We start from the raw sequence: 22,628 nt of genomic DNA on the forward strand, positions 1-22,628 counted from the left end.
GCCATAAATTAACGAACAGTGGTGGCGTTGGTGTGCTTTTCTCAAAGAGTTTTAGTCCCTGTTCTTTTGGGGTTGAAGAAATAATGTGTGGTCATATTTTAAAAGTCACAATACATGATGAAAATGTGAACATGATTTTTGTGGATGTTTATGCTTCAGTTTCAGGCAGTGAGAGAATGAGACTGTGACAATTGTACGAATGTTTTTTTTTTTGTTTCTGTGAGGGGATTTTAATTGTACAGAAAATTACAAACTAGACAGGAATCATCCAGAACCTCATCCTGCTCCATCTACCAAACGTAAGCGGTTGATTGAAACCCATGGTCTCAAAGATGTTTGGAGAGGTTTTGACAGGAATGACAGGCAGTGCACCTGGAGTCACTGCAAAGATAATTTGTTATCTTTGGCCGGACTTGATCGTTTTTATTGTTTTAAAGATCATTTTGGTATCTTTAAAACATGTCAGATCATTCTTGTTGGGTTTTCTGACCATTGTCTTGTTCAGTGCTCCTTTTTCATTCAGAATGTTAAAGTACAGAGTGCATATTGGCATTTTAATACTGGTCTTTTGCAGGATAGATCTTTCAGAGAGGCTTTTGAATTTCTACGGGCTCTACATAGAAAAAGCAAACCTGCTTTTTCTTCAGTACAGCCATGGTGGGATATAGTAAAGAGCAAAATAAAACAGTTATGTCAGCAGTATACTCGCAATGTCACCAAGCACATTACCAGATCTCTTAAAGAACTGGAGATTGAAGTAGTAGAATTACAGAGTTTAGTGGATTCTACAGGAAATCAAGGGCATACTGAAGCCCTTAAAGATAAAAAGGCTGCCTTAGCCAGCCAACCTGTTGGGCACTACAGCACAGGGAGCTCTGGTCTGCTCACGTTTCATGAATGTGTCTCAAATAAAGCATGCCCTGTCACAGTTTTTTTTTTGAGCAAAAAAACGATCAGAAGCAGGTCATTCATTTGTTACGCTCCGAAGATGGAATCACGATAATGGGAACCCCTGAGATCCACAGATATGCCACCTCCTTCTATGATGAACCCCTTAAAAGTGAATATGTGGAGGATTCAGAGTTGGCTAGATCTTTTTATGCTGGGCTACCTCAGGTGGACGCTGACACTAATGCGGTTTTGGCTGCAGAACTGTCCCTGAATTAACTGTATACTACACTTGTGAGTCTGGGAAATGGAAAATCAACTGGCATTGATTGACTGAAAGCACCTGGCATTGATGGACTGAAAGCACCTGGCATTGATGGACTGAATCACCTGGCCTTGATGGACTGAAAGAACCTGGCATTGATGGACTGAAATCACGTGGCCTTGATGGACTGAAAGCACCTGGCATTGATGGACTGCCAATTGAGTTTTATAAGTCTTTTTGGGCCGTGACTGGTAAAGATCTTCTGGAGGTGCTTCAGGACAGTTTGTGCAAAGGACAACTGCCGCTGAGCTGTAGAAGGGCAGTTATCACTCTGTTGCTGAAAAAGGGAGATCTACAAGATCCGAGGAACTGGAGACCTGTATCTCTGCTGTGCTGGAACTATAAAATCCCGTCTAAAGTTTAAGCCTCTAGTCTTAGAGAGGTGATGAGTAAGGCCATTCATATTCACCGGACTTACTGTGTGCCTGGCAGGTTAATAAGCGATAACATTCTAATTGGGAATGTTTTGGCAATCTCTGGCTCATTGGGTATAGACACTGGTGTCAATTCCATAGACTAGGAAAATGCTTTTGATCGTGTTGAACACAAGTATACACTCACCGGCCACTTTATTAGGCACACCTGTCCAACTGCTCGTTAACACAAATTTCTAATCAGCCAATCACATGGCAGCAACTCAATGCATTTAGGCATGTAGACATGGTCAAGACGATCTGCTGCAGTTCAAACCGAGCATCAGAATGGGGAAGAAGGGTGATTTAAGTGACTTTGAACGTGGCATGGTTGTTGGTGCCAGACGGGCTGGTCTGAGTATTTCAGAAACTGCTGATCTACTGGGATTTTCACGCACAACCATCTCTAGGGTTTACAGAGAATGGTCCGAAAAAGAGAAAATATCCAGTGAGCGGCAGTTCTGTGGGCGAAAATGCCTTGTTGATGCCAGAGGTCAGAGGAGAATGGCCAGACTGGTTCGAGCTGACAGGCAACAGTAACTCAAATAACCACTCATTACAACCGAGGTATGCAGAAGAGCATCTCTGAACGCACAAGACGTCGAACCTTGAGGCAGATGGGCTACAGCAGCAGAAGACCACACCGGGTGCCACTCCTGTCAGCTAAGAACAGGAAACTGAGGCTACAATTCGTACAGGCTCACCGAAATTGGACAATAGAAGATTGGAAAAACGTTGCCTGGTCTGATGAGTCTCGATTTCTGCTGCGACATTCGGATGGTAGGGTCAGAATTTGGCGTTAACAACATGAAAGCATGGATCCATCCTGCCTTGTATCAACGGTTCAGGCTGGTGGTGGTGGTGTAATGGTGTGGGGGATATTTTCTTGGAACACTTTGGGCCCCTTAGTACCAATTGAGCATCGTGTCAACGCCACAGCCTACCTGAGTATTGTTGCTGACCATGTCCATCCCTTTATGACCACAGTGTTCCCATCTTCTGATGGCTACTTCCAGCAGGATAACGCGCCATGTCATAAAGCTCGAATCATCTCAGACTGGTTTCTTGAACATGACAATGAGTTCACTGTACTCAAATGGCCTCCACAGTCACCAGATCTCAATCCAATAGAGCACCTTTGGGATGTGGTGGACCGGGAGATTCGCATGATGGATGTGCAGCCAACAAATCTGTAGCAACTGCGTGATGCTATCATGTCAATATGGACCAAACTCTTTGAGGAATGTTTCCAGTACCTTGTTGAATCTATGCCACGAAGGATTAAGGCAGTTCTGAAGGCAAAAGGGGGTCCAACCCGGTACTAGCAAGGTGTATCTAATAAAGTGGCCAGTGAGTGTATGTAGCAGACGCTAAATGCTTTTGGATTCAGCCCAGGTTTCATAGACAAGATCCAGGTACAGTACCGTGATATTTTGAGTATACTAAACTTAATGGTGGTTTGGCTGCACCTTTTAATGTACAGAGGGGAGTACAGGAAGGATGCTCTCTTTCTGGGATACTGTATTCCCTTTCCATTGAGCCTTCACAAACTCAGAAAAGAACGCTCAGGTGTGTGTGTGTGTGTGTGTGTGTGTGTGTGTGTGTGTGTGTGTGTGTGTGTGTGTGTGTGTGTGTGTGTGTGTGTGTTTCCCCAAGTTGTAGTTCAGCTGTAAAAAATTTAGCATACGCAGATGAAGTTATGGTAATGATTAGCAAGCAGAGAGATATCGATATCTTGGAGGGGACTATATCTTTTTAATAACATTTCGTCTGCTGAGGTGAACTGGAAAAAAAGTGAAGCTGTGATGGTTGGGAAAAGGCCACTAGACAATTTAGTTCTACCAGGAGGGCTAACTTGGGAAAAAAGGAGGGATAAAGTACTTGAGAGTATTTTTAGGTGAAGAATATGTGCTAGACACGAACTGAGGGAATGTTTTAGAAAAACATAGAAGGCCAGCTTAAAAAATGGAAATGGCTCTTGCCAAGCATGCCTTACAGAGGGAGGACACTTGTAATCAACAATCTAGTGTCTTCTTCATTATGGCACATATTAGTTTGTGTTGATCCCCTGTCAAACTTACTTCCAAGAATTCAAGCTGTTTTAGTTGATTATTATTGTTTTTTTTGGGGGGGGGGTACATTGCATGTGATTCCCCATGCTGTTCTTTGTCTCCCAAAGGAAGAAGGAGGGCAAAGACTTATATATTTGGCCAGTAGAGGAGCTGCGTTCCACCTTCTGTTTATCCAGAGATTGTTTATGACCCAAAAGACTTGGTGTGGAGAGCACAGGCAAGTACAGTTTTACAGAAGTTTGGTGGTCTGGGACTGCATGACTCACTGTTCCTCGTGGATCTAAAGACTCTGAAGTTCCAAACCCTGCCACCTTTCTACCACGGAGTCTTCACAGTGTGAAAAATGCTGGTGAAAGAGAGGACAATGCAAAGTGACTCCTCATACTGGTTGTTGAGGGAGCCTGTGGTGCATGGAGGACGTATGGACACCCCCTGCTGGGCAGGATCAGCGGTCACAGAAGTGTTTTGCAGAGCAGGGATTCTAACCCTTGGATCGGTGGTGAACACTGCTGGACCTGACTTGGACAGTGCAGCTGCTCTTGCGGCTGGTTTGGGAGTGCGATCTGTGAGGATCATCGACAAGCTGCTTGAACACTGGAGATGCTGTCTGACGGGACATGAGTCCCTCCTGTTACATGAATACAGCAATGGTTTGGTCGTGCCTAATACAGATGATAATTTTCCTTGTTTAAGTATTCACTCCAGATCTGATGACTGTTCAGGTTCTCTTTTAGATGAGAAAAGAAGTATTTTCCTAAATTTGGAAGCGGTAAAAGGCAAATTACTATATGGAATAATGGTTGAGTGTCTAAACAAGAGTAAACTAAACAATCGCGTTGACGCACCTTGGCGAAGTCATCTGGGCTTGGGAGATAATAATAATAATAATAATAATAATAATAATAATAATGATAAATCAATCTTATATAGCGCTTTTCTAATACTCAAAGTCGCTTTACAATAAACGGGGTGACGCAAGACGACAGATAAACGTAACACAGACATACAGGGGTGGATGGGAAGGGGGGCTGCGAGAGGGAGAAGCGGCAGCCACACACAATGCCAGCTGTACTCTCCGACTTGGAAAGATACAAAAGGGAACGAAAAACAAACATCATAAATCACATAAATCACAGATGAAGTCTGAGGAAATGAGTCCCGACCAATGACCTGAATGTGGGCAGCCCGTAGCAGTGTCCGATGCGCTTGGGGAGGGAGTTGAGGGAGGGGGTAGGTCGAGCACTCAGTCCCCAGCCTGCCCCAGACCAGGGGTGGATGAGCAAACGGGGAGGGGGGACACGAGAAGGCAATGGAGAAAAGGTGTGTCTTGAGACGGGATTGGAAGAGTGAGAGGGATTCTGAGTCTCTAATGATTTGGGGGAGTGAGTTCCAGAGCCTGGGAGCTGCTCTGGAGAAGGCTCGGTCACCAAAGCCGCAGAAGTTGGACCTGGGGGTAGAGAGAAGGGAGGCTGAGGTGGATCTGAGGGACCGACAGGGTTGGTAGGGGGAGAGGAGATCGGTGAGGTATGGGGGAGCCAGATTGTGAGGGGCTTTAGTATAAGTAAGAACCAGGATTTTGTAATCGATCCGGTGGGAGATGGGTAGCCAGTGGAGCTCTTTTAGGACTGGGGTGATGTGGTGCCAGGATTTGATGAAAGTTAAAAGTCGGGCGGATGCATTCTGGACCAATTGGAGTCTCTTGATAGAGCCAGCACTGATGCCATAGAGGAGTGAGTTGTAGTAATCGAGGCGGGAGGAGATGAAGGCATGAATCAGTATCTCAGCAGCAGGGCGTGTCAGAGAGGATCTTATTTTTGCAATGTTGCGAAGGTGGTAGAAGGAGGGTTTGACCATTGGGCGGATATGTGGCTCAAGGGAGAGGGTGGGATCAAGGCGCACACCAAGGTTGCGTGCCTGGGAGGAAGGGGAGACAGTAGTGCCATCGATGGTGAGTGCAAGGTTGTTGATTTGGCTGAGAGTGGCCTTGGAGCCAATGAAGAGGAGTTCAGTTTTGTCACTTTTAAGTTTGAGAAGGTTTTGCTGCATCCAGATTTTAAATGCAGACAGACAAGAGTCGATGTGAGCTAGGGGTGGATGTGAGAGAGATGATGTCAGACCTGCTTGGAGGAGTTTATACAAACCACCATTAACAAAAAAGGTTGCTGACTTACAGTGGAGAATTATACATGGAATAGTACCAGTTCTCTTTCCGTTATTAGTCAAGGTGTGAGTGATAAATGTATTTTTTTGTTCTTACAAAGAAATTGTTTCCCACTGTGACCCGGAGTGTGTGTGCCTGGTACCACTGTTCGTGTTGTTGGAGAGTTTATTCAGTAAGGTAAGGGAGGTTTGCTCCAAGCACATGTTCATTCTGGGGTTTAAATAGAAACAAAATGTATAAAGAAAAATGTCAACTAATGAGCTTTATCTTGGGACAAGCAAAAATTGATATTTATGTAAGCAGAAAGAGGAAGATGGACAACTCAGTAGACAATGATCAAAAACTGCTGTGTAGTGAAAGCCAGGACGATGACTGATTTTAATTATTACAGAGAAATGAAAGATATCGAGCAAGTCAGTGTTATCTGGGCTCATGGGGATGTGTTGTGCTCGGTAAAAGATAACCATCTGATTTTTTGTTGTTTTTTTCTGGAGAATTCATGTGATTTATTTATTTTTTAAGTTTCTATTTATTTGCTTGTGATTTGAATATGATTGTTTTTTAAAATAAAAGTTAAAAGCTCTCTCTCGCTCTCGCTCTCGCTCTCTCTCTCTCTCTCTCTCTCTCTCTCTCTCTCTCTCTCTCTCTCTCTCTCTCTCTCTCTCTCTCTCTCTCTCTCTCTCTCTCTCAAAATGAGCGTTTGGCTTAGCAGAAGAAACAAAGTGAAAGGCGCAGGGTCCACGGATGCTACACTTGTATTCAGGGCTCTAGCGGCTGCTCGGCGGAAAATTGAGTTAATGTTTTTCAAACTTGGAAGAATTTATTTCTATTTGGGGCCATGGGGATGCGCTGTGCACTGTAGAAAACCAAGTGCTTATTAATTTCTGGAAAAAAAGGGAAGGTCTGTAGCTTTTGTTTTTACGGCGATTGTTGTGTTTTTCACTATGTATATGAGTATTTGTGTTAATATTGTTATCTTGATGTGAATAACAAATTGGACCATTAAAGGCTTGGTTAAAGGTCAAGGTCTCTCTCTCTCTGTCGCTGCATGCTGGGAGTTTTGGCAGTGGAGAGGGTGGTGAGTTTGGCGGAGAATCTGTGACTTTTTCTCGATTTTCAATCTTTTCTTTTTCCTACTGTGTTTATTGTATGATTCTTTTGTAGTTGTGGTTGTTTTTAGTAGAGTTTGGTGTGTGTTTGGTCGTTGTTTTTGGCGGACGGTGAGCCGTGCTTCGTGCCAGGCATGGCGTCCCTGTCTTTGAGGCACGGAGTGAGGATAGCGCCGCAGCCCAGTACCACGGTGCAGCAGGTGCTGTTGGCGGTAGGAGAACAGGTGGGGCATGGAAACATGTCGTTTGCTTCATGAATGAATAAAGCGGTGGTTGTATTTATAAGGAACAGGGTTTGGTCAACCTGCTGATCAAAAACGGCTTACTGGTAAACGATGAGTTTACACTCGTTTCACCGCTGGCGGTGCCTTCCACCCGGATCACCGTGTCCGGAATCCCTGATTTTATTTCCAACGAGGCACTGGCGCAAGAACTGAGGCACTTCGGGAAGCTTGCGAGTGGGTTCCGGACGGCGAATCTGGGGTGTGAGGACACCAAATTGAAGCATGTTCAGTCTCTGCGGAGACAGGTGTTCATGTATTTGAACTCTCCGACCCAAACACTGAACGTCTCTTTCCGCGTTAAGCACGAGGAGGGTTTCTACATGGTGTATGCTAGCTCCGGGACTATGAAGTGTTTTGAGTGTGGAGATGTGGGTCACAAGTGGATTGCTTGTCCACACAGACAGCACGCAGCGGGGTCTGCTGCGGCTGATGTGTGTGACAACGGGAGGGGAGCAGCGGGCCGATGTGGCTGACGGCGGTGAGCAGCGGGCCGCTGCAGCCGATGTGGCTGACGGTGGGGGGCAATAGACCGCTGCGGACGAGGTAGCTGACGGTGACGAGCAACGGACCGATGTGGTTAACGGTAGCGAACATCGGGCCGCTGCGGCTGACAACGCGGAGGGAGGCAGCGGGTGGCAGACACTGCTCGAGGCCGCTCCCCCTGTGCAGAGTGAGGCTGGTGGCTCCGTGGTTGGTGAATCGGTGAATGTCATGGGTTATTTTCCTGACGCTGACAAATTCATCCGGTCAGTTACTACACTGCGGCAGGATGCGGGGTTAGATGTACTGGATAGCAAGAAAGGTTACCGTCTAAAGACACATGTTACTGGTCTAAGGAGAGATTTGAAAGTGCCTATGGCAAAAATGGTGAAGAAAATGAAACTCTCAATTTAGATGCATTATGATCATGGAACACTTGGTGTTTCTTCTCAGCTGTCTTTTTCTGTCTGGTTTCTTACTGTTCTGTCTCTCGTCTCCAATGCAGGGTTTTACGGTGGCTTCATTAAACAGGAATGGGGGTAGAGATGCACAGAAAAGGGCCGTAGTAACGGAAGTAATCACACAGAAAGGACTGGCTGGGGTTTGTCTACAAGAAACACACAGTGACAGCATGAATGAAATAGACTGGGGCTTATGGTGGGCAGGGCAACATGTGCTTAGCCATGGGACCAATTTTAGTGCAGGAGTTGCCATTTTATTTTCTCCTGCCTTAAATGTGAACATCTTGTCCAGCACGGAGATTGTGAAGGGCAGGGTCCTCATGGTGACAGCGGAAATAGGGGAGTTTACGTTTATTTTTATTAATGTTTATGCACCAAACAATGGCTCTGAGCACGGATGGCTCTTTAAGATGTTGCAGGACAAATTAGGTGGCATTAATCCGGGATGGTGTATTGTATTCGGTGGAGACTGGAATTGCTGCACTGACTTTACCTTAGATATGACTGGAGAGGAGCCACACCTTCAGTCGTCATCTGTTTTGTCCCATGTCTTAAAGAAATCTGATTTGGTTGATGTGTGGAGGATGAAATACCCTTCAGTCAAACAATACACTTGGGTCAAAATGTCAGATTGGCAGAGTTAGTGCAGCTAGATTGGACAGGTTTTACGTGTCTAGCTCCTTTATAGCTGGAGTTAATTGTCAGATCCACCCAGTTGCTTTTACGGATCATCATGTACACTGCTCAAAAAAATAAAGGGAACACATAAGCAATGCAATGTAGCTCCAAGACAATCACACTTTTGAGATATCAACCTGTCCAGTTAGGAAGCAACACTGATTTGTGAATCAATTTCACCTGTTGGTAAATTGTCTAATTTCCACCTGGTGGAAATTAGACAATTTACAAGACAACCCCTATAAAAGGAATGGATTTGCAGGTGGTGGCCACAGACCATTTGCCTGTCCTCATCTTTTCTGGCCGATCTTTGGTTAGTTTTTCATTGTGCTAGTGCCCTCCCCACTAGAGGTGGCATGAGGTGGTATCTGCAACCTACAGAAGTTGCTCAGGTAGTGCAGCTCATCCAGGATGGCACATCAATGCGTGCTGTGGCAAGAAGATTTGATGTGTCTCCCAGCACAGTGTCCAGAGCATGGAGGAGGTACCAGGAGACAGGCCAGTACACCAGGAGACGTGGAGCGGGCCGCAGGAGGACAACAACCCCGCAGCAGGACCGCTATCTGGTCCTTTGTGCAAGGAGGAACAGGAGGAGCACTGCCGGAGCCCTACAAAACGACCTTCAACAGGCCACTAATGTGCAGGTTTCTGCTCAAACAGTGAGAAACAGAATGCATGAGGATGGTATGAGGGCCCGACGTCCACAATTGGGGCCTGTGCTCACAGCCCAACACCGTGCAGCCCGATTGACCTTTGCCAGAGAACATCTTGGTTGGCAGATTCGCCATTGGCGCCCTGTGCTCTTCACAGATGAGAGCAGGTTCACACTGAACACATGTGACAGACGTGAGAGAGTCTGGAGACGCTGTGGAGAACGTTCTGCTGCCTGCAACATCCTCCAGCATGACCGGTTTGGCGGTGGGTCAGTGATGGTCTGGGGAGGCATATCCTTGGAGGGCCGCACAGACCTCTACGTGCTAGCCAGAGGTACCATGACTGCCATTAGGTACCGGGATGAGATCCTCAGACCCATTGTCAGACCATATGCTGGTGCAGTGGGCCCTGGGTTCCTGCTCATGCATGACAATGCTCGTTCTCATGTGGCCAGAGTGTGTCAGCAGTTCCTGTATGTCGAGGGCATTGATGCTATGGACTGGCCTGCATGTTCCCCAGACCTGAATCCAATCGAGCACCTCTGGGACATCATGTCTCGTACCATCCGCCAACGCGATGTCGCACCACAGACTGTCCAGGAGTTGACCGATGCCCTGATCCAGGTCTGGGAGGAGATCCCTCAGGAGACCATCTGTCGTCTCATCAGGAGCATGCCCGGACGGTGTAGGGAGTGCATACAGGCACGTGGAGGCCACGCACACTACTGAGCCTCATTTTGAATCGTCTTGAAGAATTTCCACAGAAGTTGGATCAGCCTATGTTCTCATTTTCCACTTTGATTTTGAGTATGATTCTGAATCCAGACCTTAATGGGCTAATGATTTTGATTTCCATTGATCATTCTTAGGTTATTTTGCTCTAAACACATTCCTCTGTCTAATAAATAAAGATGTTCAGCTGAAATATTTCATTCATCGAGGTCTATATTGTGTTTTTAGGTGTTCCCTTTATTTTTTTGAGCAGTATAGTTTTAATGGAGCTGATCTTATCTCCCACCAGAAAATCCAACTTTTTTGGCATTTTAACGTTAAATTAATACATGATCACAATTTTTGTGAAAACATTAAATTGTTTTGGGATTGTTAGCGATCTAAGGAATACGATTTTCTTTCTCTAACTCAATGGTGGGAGGTAGGAAAGGCCCAAATCAGGGTCTTTTGCCAACAATACACATACAATTCCACAGCCAATATTAAGAGAGCTTTAACGGAGTTAAAAGACGAGATAAGAGACCTGGAAGATGTTTCCACCTTACAGCCTGATCAGCAGCATAATAATCTCTTACACTGTAAAAGACAGCAGCTGAACTCCTCCCTGCGAGAGAGAGCTAAAGGAACTTTAGTCCGAGCACGCTTCACCAGACTCCAAGACATGGATGCACTAACTGCTTTCTTCTTTAATTTAAAGAAGTCAGTGGTTAAAAAAAAAACAGAAGGTGTGTCTTCATCTCCCTGACGGAAAGGTGACCACAGATTCCGCTGAGCTGAGGAAGCATGCAGTGGACTTATACATAGGCTTGTTGAGGTTAGAGGGCTGTGATGTGGACTCTGCTGCGGAGCTTTTACAGGGCCTTCCCCAGCTGAGTCTAGCAGAACAGCATACACTGAGCATGATGAGAGATGTGTTTGATACATGTAATCTATATGATATAAATGTTGGTATCTTGTCCATTGACCAAGAGAAGGCTTTTGACCGCGTAGATCACGCTTCTCTTTTCTCCACCTTGCAGGCCTTTGGTGTTGGGGAGGGGTTCTTGTCCTGGATAAAGCTGTTGTATAGTGGTGCGTGTTGTGTAGTGAAGGTGGGGGGAGGGTTGAGCTGTCCTGTGCCAGTTGGGAGGAGGATTAAGCAGGGCTGTCGCATCTCAGGCCAGCTCTACAGCATTGCCACTGAGCCTCCTATGTAGGTTGAGGAGCAGGCTGAGGGGTCTCTCTCTGCCAGAGCTAGCTCAACACCCTTCGGTTGTCATATCATCATACACTGATGATGTAATTTTTTTTTTGTCCAGGGAGAGGAAGATGTTCAGGAATTGGAAAAAAGCCTGGCCTTGTATGAAAAGGCTTCTTCAGCCAAAGTCAACTTTGGGAAAAAGTGAGGCTTGTTTGGTGGGTCAGTGGGACTTGTGGAGTGATCGTAGTCTTCCTGGGAATCTTAGGTGGGGGGGGGGTAAGCGGTATTAAAGTTCTAGGAGTATATCTGGGAACTGAGGACATTCACAGGCAGAACTGGGAGGGAGTGCTGGAGAAGGTGGAAGACAGGTTGTCTAAATGGAATTGGATGCTACTCCAGCTGTCTTACAGGAGAAGAGTTCTGATAGTTAATAACCTGGTCGCTTCGTCTCTCTGGCACAGACTCACTGTTTTGGTGCCACCGCCAGGCCTTGAAGAAGAGATGCAGAACCTCCTGGTAAAGTTTTTTCTGGTTTGGTCAGCACTGGCTGAGTGCATTGGCCCTGTATCTCCCTGTGGCAGAGGGAGGACAAGGACTTATAGACATTCAGTCCAGGACTGCGGCCTTCAGACTACAGACGGCACAGAGGCTGCTGTATGGCTGCGGTCACTGCTGGTTGGCTCCTGCTAGGCTGCTTCTTCAGAAAGCTGGTCAGCTTGGGTTGGATAAGCAGATTTTTTTTTTACTGAGATCAACAGAAGCTGATCTAGTTGGACTCATATCTTTTAACACTTCGGTGGTTGAAGCCTGGCAGATGCTGAAGGTCAAACGAACTCAAGACCCTAGACCAGGAATGTGGCTTTTTGAGGAGCCACTGTTTCACAACGACTTCCTTACAAATAACACCTCTCTTCTGCAACGGTGCGGACTGCATTTGTTGAGGCTGGCATTACCAAACTGGGCCATCTTACAAAAACATCCATGGAAAAACTTAGTGGCATCATCAACATCAGGTGCTCCAGGGTGCTGAAGAGAGTTGTGGAGGAAGTCTGGGAGTCCCTGCCTGGGCCACTGCGGGCGTTTGTCAAAAACCATGCTCTAGCTGACCAATGGGATGATGACAATGAGTACGTTTTTCCCTCCCTGATCGTCAGTCCTGCATTTGGGCCATGGAGAGGGGGGAGTGGACTGCTTCTTTCCCCGAGTACACCAGTGCTGGGTAGTTTCAGCTCTTGTGGGAAGAAGCAGCTTTACTACAGCTGTGTGAAGGTACTCAACCTTCGCTCTCTGGCTGAAGTCAGAGAGTCGAGGTGGACTGAGGTTTTTGCTTCAGACTGTACCCCTAAGGGCAGGTGGAGGTTCCTGTATAAGCCTCCTGTTGAGAAACAGATGGTTGACCTGCAGTGGAGGATTATGCATGGAGCAATAGCTATGAACAGACACAGGGCTCACCTCGATCCAAGCACTGGGGAGGGCTGTCCTTTCTGCACTCAGAGGGAAACGTTAGAGCACTTAGAGATCTCTTGTCCTCAATTGGTGGGCTAATTTAGGGTACTGCATGAATGGGTGGATGCTTTGGGTGAGGGTTTTTCCATCCCCATGTTTGTTTTTGGGCCCAAATATATGGCAAGAAAAAGGCTGCTCCTGGTCCTAGTCAATTTTCTGTTCAGCACTGCTAAGCTAGCGATCTGGAAGATCAGGAAGAATCAGATGCTAGGTCAGGGCTGGACCGATGTGGTGCAGAGTATGAAGGGTTTGGTGGCGGCTTGTCTGAGGATAGACCATACTTTCTACACCCTGACCAGTAATATTGACTCTTTCAGGGCTTTGTGGGGGTTACGACGTGTTTTATATTCACTAGGTGAAGATGGGTCACTTGTTCTGAATTTCTAATTCCTCATGGTTGTGTGTATGCATTTTGATTGAGTAATGATGCATGTATTTTTGTTTCTCTAGCTTACCAGTTTGTTTAATGTTGACTTCATGGGAATGGAGTGTTAGTTTTTTACTGTGATGTAAATTAAAGTTATTTTAAAAGTCAAAGTCTCTCTCTCTCTCTCTCTCTCTCTCTCTCTCTCTCCTCTCTCTCTCTCTCTCTCTCTCTCTCTCTCTCTCTCTCTCTCTCTCTCTCCTCCTCTCTCTCTCTCTCTCTCTCTCTCTCTCTCTCTCTCTCTCTCTCCCCCCTATTTGAGTCACTTCCAAAAACCATACCGGGGCAGTCCCCTAGGAAGCAGTCCACAGTCTCCAGCCACTCGCCCCGGCACTCAGACCCGCCATAGGAGGGGCCGTTACACTCCCTTGTGCGCTGCATGGTGCCGTTGGAGCAAGATGTGGAACAGGAGCTCCAGCTGGACCACTCATTCCACACTCCATCCACTGTGGAGAGGGAGGGTGAGGAGTAGTGAGTGGCAAGAAAGAGACAGTAATGCAGAAAGAGCCAAAGAGATAATACATTTTAATTAAGACTTTCCCCACGGGGATTAACAAAGTATATTAAATAAATCTAATGAATAAATAAAGGCACAGGTGTTTGGCTGGTTGTTGGTGTGTTTGCTGAATAGGGCTTGGTTTATACAACTGCTTCCAGATGCCCACGCTGTTGATATACGTGTATGCCGTTGAATAATGGCTCAGCAAATGAGCAGTTCCCACTTGAAACAAGATATTCACCGTTTGAAAAATGCAACACCTCCGACAAATTACAATGGAGTATCATTTATTGAACATCTCAAAACTTGTTAAGAAAATAGTGCCGTTATACATGGAATAATCATCCATCCATTATCCAAGCCGCTTATCCTGCTCTCAGGTTTGGGGGGATGCTTCAGTCTACCCCAGCAGTCATTGAGTGGCAGGCGGGGAGACACCCTGGACAGGCCACCAGACCATCACAGGGCACACACACACACACACACACACACACACACACACACACACACACACAGTCACATCTAGGAACAATTTAGTATGGCTGATTCACCTGACCTACATGTCTTTGTAGTAGTCTAACCTTGGGATGACCCCCAAGGTTAGACTACCCCGGGTCTCAAACCTAGGACCCTCTTGCTGCGAGGCAAGAAGGGGATTAATAGATGAAACTTAATAAGACATTTGAAAGATAATAATATAATATTTTGAATATTTTGAGATATTGAGCAATGATAAATAATATAATAATGATAATAATAATCATTACACTTATATTGGGCTTTATCTAGAAGTGCTTTTCATTGAAGGGGACAACTCACTTCAACCACCACCAATGTGTAGCACCACCTGGGTGATGCACGGCAGCCATTTTGCACCAGAATGCACACCACACATCAGCTTGAGGTGGAGAGAGAGGGAACAGAGGGAACATTGAGCCAGTTACATGGGGGGGGGGGGGTGATTAGGTGGCCAGATAGAGAGCCAGGTCGGGAATTTTGCCAGGATGGGGAACCCCCTACTCTTTGTGATAATTGCCATGGGATCTTTAATGACAACAGCAAGTCAGGACCTCGGTTTAACATCTCATCCGAAGGATGGGACGGGATTACGGGATTTTTATGGATGAATTTAAGGTAATACTATCCATATTGTGTTGATGTATAAATGTATATAAGTGCTTATTCACTATTAATATGCCAGTGAACCATATGAATTGGGGGGAGTGAGTTCTCTACCTGGACAGACAGCAATATTGCAGAACTTGGTCTGTTTCTCTGGGCCCAGACAGGGGTCTCCTCCAAACTGAGGTGGCTTGCAGGTGCGTGTTCGGTCTCTGTAACCTCGGCCGCAGGTGGATGAACACAAGCTCCAGGGTGACCACTCATCCCAAGTACCGTGAACTGCAATCAGAGCAGCTAGGGTATGATTTATAGACAGAAGAACACAGAGCTCCTCTGCAGCATGCAGCTACACATCATATACAAAGAGAAAAAAACTCAAAAAACTCTATAACATACAGCGTATTGTCATTCAACACGTGCTCATCCCACTACATGCTGTGCTGATGAGCCACATCTGTACTGACATGCACTGGACATTTCATTGACTGAAAATCATAAACTGCTTGTAATATTGTTGGATGCCAACAGTTGTTTACTCAGCAAATGTTCTCCTGTAACAGCCAAATATTAGCTTTTTAATTATCGCAGCAGTTTAGGTTGTGTTTCGGGTTATGGTTAAGTAGTGGTTAAGTCTGTGGTGAAGGTTAGGTAGCATTACAATGTAGAGCTAAGATTAGGCAAAGGTTGAGTTTTGGGTTAAGGTTGGGTACGCTGGGAAATCTCACTACCCAGCTTGTCTGTGTACAGATGCAGAAGGTTACCATGCATGTCATATATCACCACTTTGGCAAAAATGTCAGTATATGACGGTGTGGGGTGAGAATAGGCTCTATCACCCTTTGGAGACCTGCTGAGTTGGAATAACATCATCACTTAACAGTCACTAAGTTGGTCTGTCAGTTTTACTGAGATCAATAATCCAGTCACCACCACAGGACCCATGGTCTGTGGTGGTGACTGGACTGACAATAGTCAACCCACTTTCCTGTGTGCAGAACGAGCCTGAGCACATCAAATACCAATACTATAACAGGGATGGCAGGGCTCCTTCTGCTCTGTAAGACCAGGGCATGATGCTGCAGCTCAGGTCAGCTCCAGAGGCCATGGACACATTAGCAGAGGTAAGTCATGGGTGGTTCTACGGTTGAGGCGTGGGCCAGGAGAAGGTTGGGGAGGAGTGGGGAGGGGCTCAGCATGACAGGCTTACCTGGGCAAACGGCAGAGTTGTTGCAGGGTCTCTGCTCACGCAGTGCACCACTACACTGGGTGCTGTAGGACGAAGACACACAGAAACGTGTGCGGCTCTGCCACCCCTCCCCACACGTTGCTGAACAAACACTCCACGCAGACCACTCATCACCTGAGGCTGAATCCACTGGGGGGGGGGTAGAGGAATGGGAGGATAGGAAGAGAGAGGGATGGGATCGGAAATGAAAGGGCCAAAACTAATTAGCATGCAGGACGCAGCAACCTTTGCCAAAAGAGGAGTGGACATGGCGTGATGAGGGATTTTCTTCTTCCACTTGTTCTATGAGCATGGGGCTCTGATGTCATATCCCTGCTTTGACTTCCATTGAAAGTGAATGTCAGCGGGTAAGCACACGCCAATCATCACTCCGATGGCCATAATTGCCCATTCAATGGATCTCCCTCATTTCTTGAGCAGCAACCCTAACCCTAGGGAACCAGGGAGAGGGGAACTAAACAAGATGTGGGCTGCCATTAAGCTTTCTGACCAGAGCTTGTTGCAGAGAAGGACTCCCATTTTAAAATCACGTTTTAAAGACATGCACAGTCTCCTGTTATAACGTCATATAAAATAAAATTTCAACATTTTCAGCCATGGTCAGTGTTGGAATTACATGGCTATATTGTGGTCTTGCATCTAGTTCAGGACATTTTGATAGATAAGCATATTAGGATCATGTCTTGGTGTAAAAAGACTATGTTGGAGGCGTCCGGGTGGCGCGGCGGTCTACTCCGTTGCCTACCAACATGAGGATCGCCTGTTCGAATCCCCGTGTTCCCTCCGGCTTGGTCGGGTGCCCCTACAGACACAATTGGCCGTGTCTGCGGGTGGGAAGCCGAATGTGGGTATGTGTCCTGGTCGCTGCATTAGCGCCTCCTCTGGTGGGTCGGGACTGAGGGGAATAGCGTGATCCTCCCACGTACTACACCGCTCTGGTGAAACTCCTCACTGTCAGGTGAAAAGAAGCGGCTGGAGACGCCACATGTATCGGAAGAGGCATGTGGTAGTCTGCAGCCCTCCACGGCTTGGCAGAGAGGGTGGAGCAGCAACCTGGACGGCTCGGAAGGGTGGGGTAATTGGCCAAGTACAATTGGGGAGAAAAATGAATAAAATACTATATTGATTATTATAGCTGTTGCAGCTATCGATGTTGGTCACCCCAGCTAGCATAATGACTGATGTATGGGATCTCTGTGCGTCCTGTGGTCTTACCTGTCTGTGGTGTCTGCTGTCCAACACGTGTCTTGTCCACGTCCTCACGCTTACGGCTGTCCACTGAACGAAGCGACTGGCTACGAGACAGATGACGGCCCGTGCCTAAAAGGACGAGGCCGGCGGGGCGAGGAGGGGTTAGAACCACAGCTTCCTTAATAAAAGCTTATTTTTGTGAAGACGGGACACAAATGTGACATGTCTGATCAGCCAGAACAGCGTCAGCCAAACTTTGGACGTTTTACGATAGAAATGTAGTTGCTATGTTTTGTTCATAAATTTGTACACACAGGATTATTATTTTTTTCCAGCTAAGGCCAGTCGCTGTTTATCTGCATATAAAACCTTCAAATGCTTCTAATTGCTTGTAAAACAATTTAAAAAAATCTAATGAAATGTGAAATGCCAAAATCCCATTTGGGCATTAGACAAAGGAGAAGTTCTATACAAATGAGGAAGGCACAGCAAATAACAACATATTTAACTGTTTTAGTCAATTCTAATGGAGGATTCTTATATATATATTAATTGTCTGCCATTTATTGGACTATTATTCCCGACACACACACTGTGCAGCCACGTCTATAAACACTAGAACGACCAAGACCAGTCATTATGGCCGTTTTGGATTTTCAAAGTTTAATAACTTTGTAAAAAAATAAAAATAAAATACAGACCTGCCGCTCCCTGAATGTTCCTACAATTGCAAGTATTTGCATTAAATGAGTTTTAGATCAATTGCAAAAAAGAAAAAAAAGTTATGCAATGGCCTGGCGGACTGTCCAGGATGTCTCCCCGCCTGCCGCCCAATGACTGCTGGGATAGGCTCCAGCCTCCCCGCGACCCTGAGTAAGGATAAGCGGCTTGGGATGGACGAATAGATAAGAGCTACCTAAAATGACAATGACCGCTCGTAATTTGCGCGTGATCGTGCGCGTCATGTCACTATGTATGACGTGTGTTGGGCGCATCATTTCCTTCAAGAAGTTCATTGCTCTGTCCTAGAAACACACTAGCGCTCCCTGGTGCAGAGTAATAGTGTAAACTTGATTCTTGATTATTGCCAACATGTCTGGTTACAGACGCACCATGACTACCACCGAGGCGTTGCAGTATTTACAGGCATTGGACAGCGGCCATTTTAAATTATTTGAAAAAATAGTATTAAAGTTGTGAAAATGTTAATTTTTGTGCCTTTTATTTTCTTAACATACACACTAACACACGTATGTAATGCATTAATATCTCAAATGGATATTTATATTGACAGAATATAGAGTTTAGAAACCGTGGGCGGTCATTTTGACGGCCATGGTCGTTCTAGTGTGGTTTTTTAAGTTCTGGTCGTGGTTTGGGACTGTTTCAATATTTACTTCATTTCGTTTTTTTTTTACATTTCACGTTTTATAGGCCTTGTTACGTTTGTTAGATTAACAATGTGTTTTCCGTTTTGTTTTTCAAGATTCAAGATTCAAGATTTCAATATTTACTTTATTGTAATTTTCACTAGCTACCTGCGCACATAAATAAAAACAAAATGTCGTTTCTCACGGCCCGCAGCAATGCAACAAAGACAAAAATACACATTCAAAAAATTGGCTAAAAAACGATACCATACCACTAAAAACATAAAAACAGAGAGCAAAAAAAAAGAAAAAGAAAAAAAGAAGCGAAAAACAAAAAGCAAAAACAATAAAACAACACAATTAAAACAGTCCGTTTAAGTGCAACACAGTCCATTCAAATGCAACATAGTCCATAAATGTGTCATTTCAGTTTAAATGAGTGACCGGCACTGATGGGGGGGGGGCGGTTAGAGGGTAGGTGGATGGGCACGACCGTGGGGGGGGACACAGTTTGCTAATAATCCTGACTACTTGTGGGTAGACGCTATTTAGCATTCTGCTGGATTTAGCACAGATGCTCATGTACCTCTTCACAGACGGCAGGAAGGAACACAGGTTGTGAGAAGGATGGTGGACATCCTTAATGATGCTGGAGGGTCTGTGAAGACAGCGTTGATGGTAAACCTCCAACATGAAGGGGAAAGGGGCACAAATGATCTTGCTAGCTGTCTTCACTATCCTGTTCAGCTGGTGTTGTTCAGTCGCTTTGCAGTTACTGAACCCGGTAATATTTTAACTTTTTCAATTTCGCTATCAAGTTGGACCATGTCTTTCTGAAGTTTAAATTGTTTAGAAATAGTATTCATTCTCCAGGGTAGGGTCGCGGTGGCAGTTAAGTAGGACACTCCAGACGTCCCTCTCCACAGCAACACCCTCTAGCTCCTCCTAGGGGATCCCAAGGCATTCCCAGGCCAGATTGGACATGCAGTCCCTCAAGCGACTTCTGGGTCTACCCCGGGGTCTCCTCCCAGTTGGCCGTGCCCTGTAAACCTCCAAACGAAGGCGCCCAGGAGGCATCCTAATCAGATGCCCGAACCACCTCAACTTGCTCCTTTCTACGCGAAGGAGCAACGGCTCTATTCCGAGCTCCCTCCGGATGTCCATGCTCCTCACCCTATCTCTAACGCTGAGCCCAGACACCCTATGGAGGAAACTCATTTCAGTGGCTTGTATTCGCGATCTTACCCTTTCGGTCACTACCCAAAGCTCATGACCATAGGTGAGGGTTGGAATGAACATTGACTGATGAATTAAAAGCTTTTTCTTCTGGCTCAGCTCCCTCTTCACCACAACGGTCCGGTACAACGACCGCATTACTGCTGATGCTGCACCAGTCCGCCTGTCAATATCCCGCTCCATCCTACCCTCACTCGTGAACAAGACCCCGAGATACTTGAACTCCTTCACTTGAGGCAACAACTCATCTCCAACCCGGAGGGAGCAATCCACCATTTTCCGGTAGAGAATCATGGCCTCAGACGTGGAGGTGCTGACTCTCACCCCGGCCATTTCACACTCAGCTGCAAACTGCCACAGTGCGCGCTGGAGGTCGTGTTCTGATGAAGCCAACAAAACCACATCATCTGTGAAGAGCAGAGATGCAATTCTGAGGTTCCCAAAACTGACACACTGCTTAGCTTGGCTGCACCTTGAGATCCTGTCCATGAATATCACTAACATAATCGTAGACAAGGGACAACCTTGGCGGAGTCCGACACTCACCGAAAACGTGTTTGACTTTATGCCAAGAATGTGGACACAGCTCTCACTTTGGTTATACTAGGACCGGATGACTTGTAGCAACTGCCCCGGTAGCCCATACTCCCGCAGTACCCCCCACAGAGCACCCCGGGTACACGGTCATAAGCCTTCTCCACAAAAGACCACAAAACACATTTAGACTGACTGATCAAACTCCCATGCCCCCTTCAGCACTTTTCCGCAAGGGTAGAGTTGGTCCGTTGTTCCACAGCTAGGATGGAATCCACATTGTTCCTCCTGGATCCGGCGTTCGACAATCAGTCGGAGCCTCCTTTCCACCACACTAGATACCAAAGCCCACAGTGTCCAGCAACAACACCAAGTCACTTTCAGACTCCAAGCTTGGTGTAGGATACTGGACCTGAGGAACTCTCGATGACAGCAGGAATCCATTTAGGTCCATAGTTTCTGATGAAAATGTCATCTCCTGGTGATAAACTTCTCCGTTTCCTGTTTGCGTCATGAGTCTGTTTCTGCTTCAGTTGTTTTTGCTGCACTTTAGTTTTCACATCTGGCATGATCAAGTCCAAAGCAAATCTGAGTCTCTGTGACATCATCAACTCTGCAGGTGATACGCCAGTTGTAGCATGAGCTGTGATGTGATAACTGAACAGGAACTTTCACAGACTGGTTTGCAAAGTCTCCCCCTTCATCTTTTTCATCCCCTCTTTGAAGGTTTGGACTGCCCTCTCCGCCAGTCCATTAAAGGATGGGTGGAATGGCACTGGATTGGTGTGGATTTGGTGTAGTAACTTTAGCATTTTGTCTCTGTCTTTTGTAGGTATGATAACTCTGGCTCCCCAGAGCACACAACCTTCCCTCACGCTCAGCTCCATTCTCTGCTGATGATAAGGCTTTACGCGAGCATGTCTCTGCAGGCCAGCCTTTTAGGATGTAAGCATGGACTTGTGACAATATCACATCCTTAGCTGTCCAGCTTATTATTTGGTTTGAGTCCACCAGTGTCTCATCTAGTAAATCCATCATCAATACTTGTTCTGTTTTCTCCTCCTTCCTCAGTGTTTGAGACAGAGGCAGTCTGCTCAACAAATCTGAGTTGGTGTCGTGTATTACGGTTTGTACACTATGTTGTACTCGTAGGCGCTGAGGTGCACAGCCCAATCTCTGAACTGTCTGTCTGTGGTCTGTGTATATGGTGAAGGCTCGCCCATATAAGTACTTGTGAAACCTCTCAACACCAAACATAACTGCCAAGCCTTCTTTGTCAAACTGACAGTAACTTGTCTCAGCAGGCATCAGTGTGTGTGACATGAATCCTATGTGCCACTCACTACCTTCATCCATCCTGTGTGACAAAACGACGCCCACTCCATATGGTGACACATCACATGACAGAATCAATTCTCGGTCAGCTGAGTAGTGAAGTAACACATCTGATGTGTTCAGCAAGGTCTTGGATTTTTGAAATGCATCTTTCTGGTCCTTTTGCCACTTCCAACAAATATCTTGTCTTAAAAGTTCGTGCAGTGGAGCCAACAAGGTCGCTGGGTTGGGAAGGAATTTGTTGTAGTAGTTTAGAAAACCTAAATATGACTTGAGTTGAGTGACATTTGTGGGAGCGGGAGTTTCTTGGCTGGCTTTCACTTTTCTGTCCACAGGGTGAAGGCCCTGTGCATCCACCTGATGTCACAAATACGCCACTTCCTCCTGTAGGAAGGTGCACTTATTCCTCCTCAAGCACAGCCCAGCCTCTTCCCGTCTTGTCAACACTGTGTCGAAGTTATTTAGGTGGTCTGCCTCATCCACTCCACTCACCAAAATATCGTTAAGGTACACTGCCACTCATGGAATTCCTCTTAACGGACACTCCATGGTCCTTGGAATACAGCCGGTGCTGAGGTCACTCCAAAACAGCAGTCTGTTGTATGTGAACAAACCACGGTGCATGTTCACTGTCAAGTAATTCTTTGATTCATCGTCCATAAGTACTTGTTGGTACAGGTGACTCATATCCAATTTTGTAAACTGTTTCCCCTCAGACAGTGCTGCGAA

General features: G+C 46.1%; 1 protein-coding gene across 1 annotated transcript in view; it reads right to left on the minus strand.

Moving 5' to 3' along the window:
* The window catches only part of adgrb1a (adhesion G protein-coupled receptor B1a), a 128,367-nt gene that overhangs the window by 68,821 nt on the left and 36,918 nt on the right, over positions 1-22,628 (minus strand). Inside the window, exons 3-6 of the mRNA XM_056286986.1 lie at positions 17,449-17,553; positions 16,195-16,362; positions 15,102-15,266; positions 13,648-13,812 (exon numbers count right to left, since the gene is read on the minus strand). Coding sequence (XP_056142961.1) covers positions 13,648-13,812; positions 15,102-15,266; positions 16,195-16,362; positions 17,449-17,553 — 603 coding nt within the window. The remainder of the gene's footprint in view (positions 1-13,647; positions 13,813-15,101; positions 15,267-16,194; positions 16,363-17,448; positions 17,554-22,628) is intronic.

Source organism: Lampris incognitus, chromosome 9 (assembly GCF_029633865.1).
Source record: "Lampris incognitus isolate fLamInc1 chromosome 9, fLamInc1.hap2, whole genome shotgun sequence".
NCBI classification, from domain to species: Eukaryota; Metazoa; Chordata; class Actinopteri; order Lampriformes; family Lampridae; genus Lampris; species Lampris incognitus.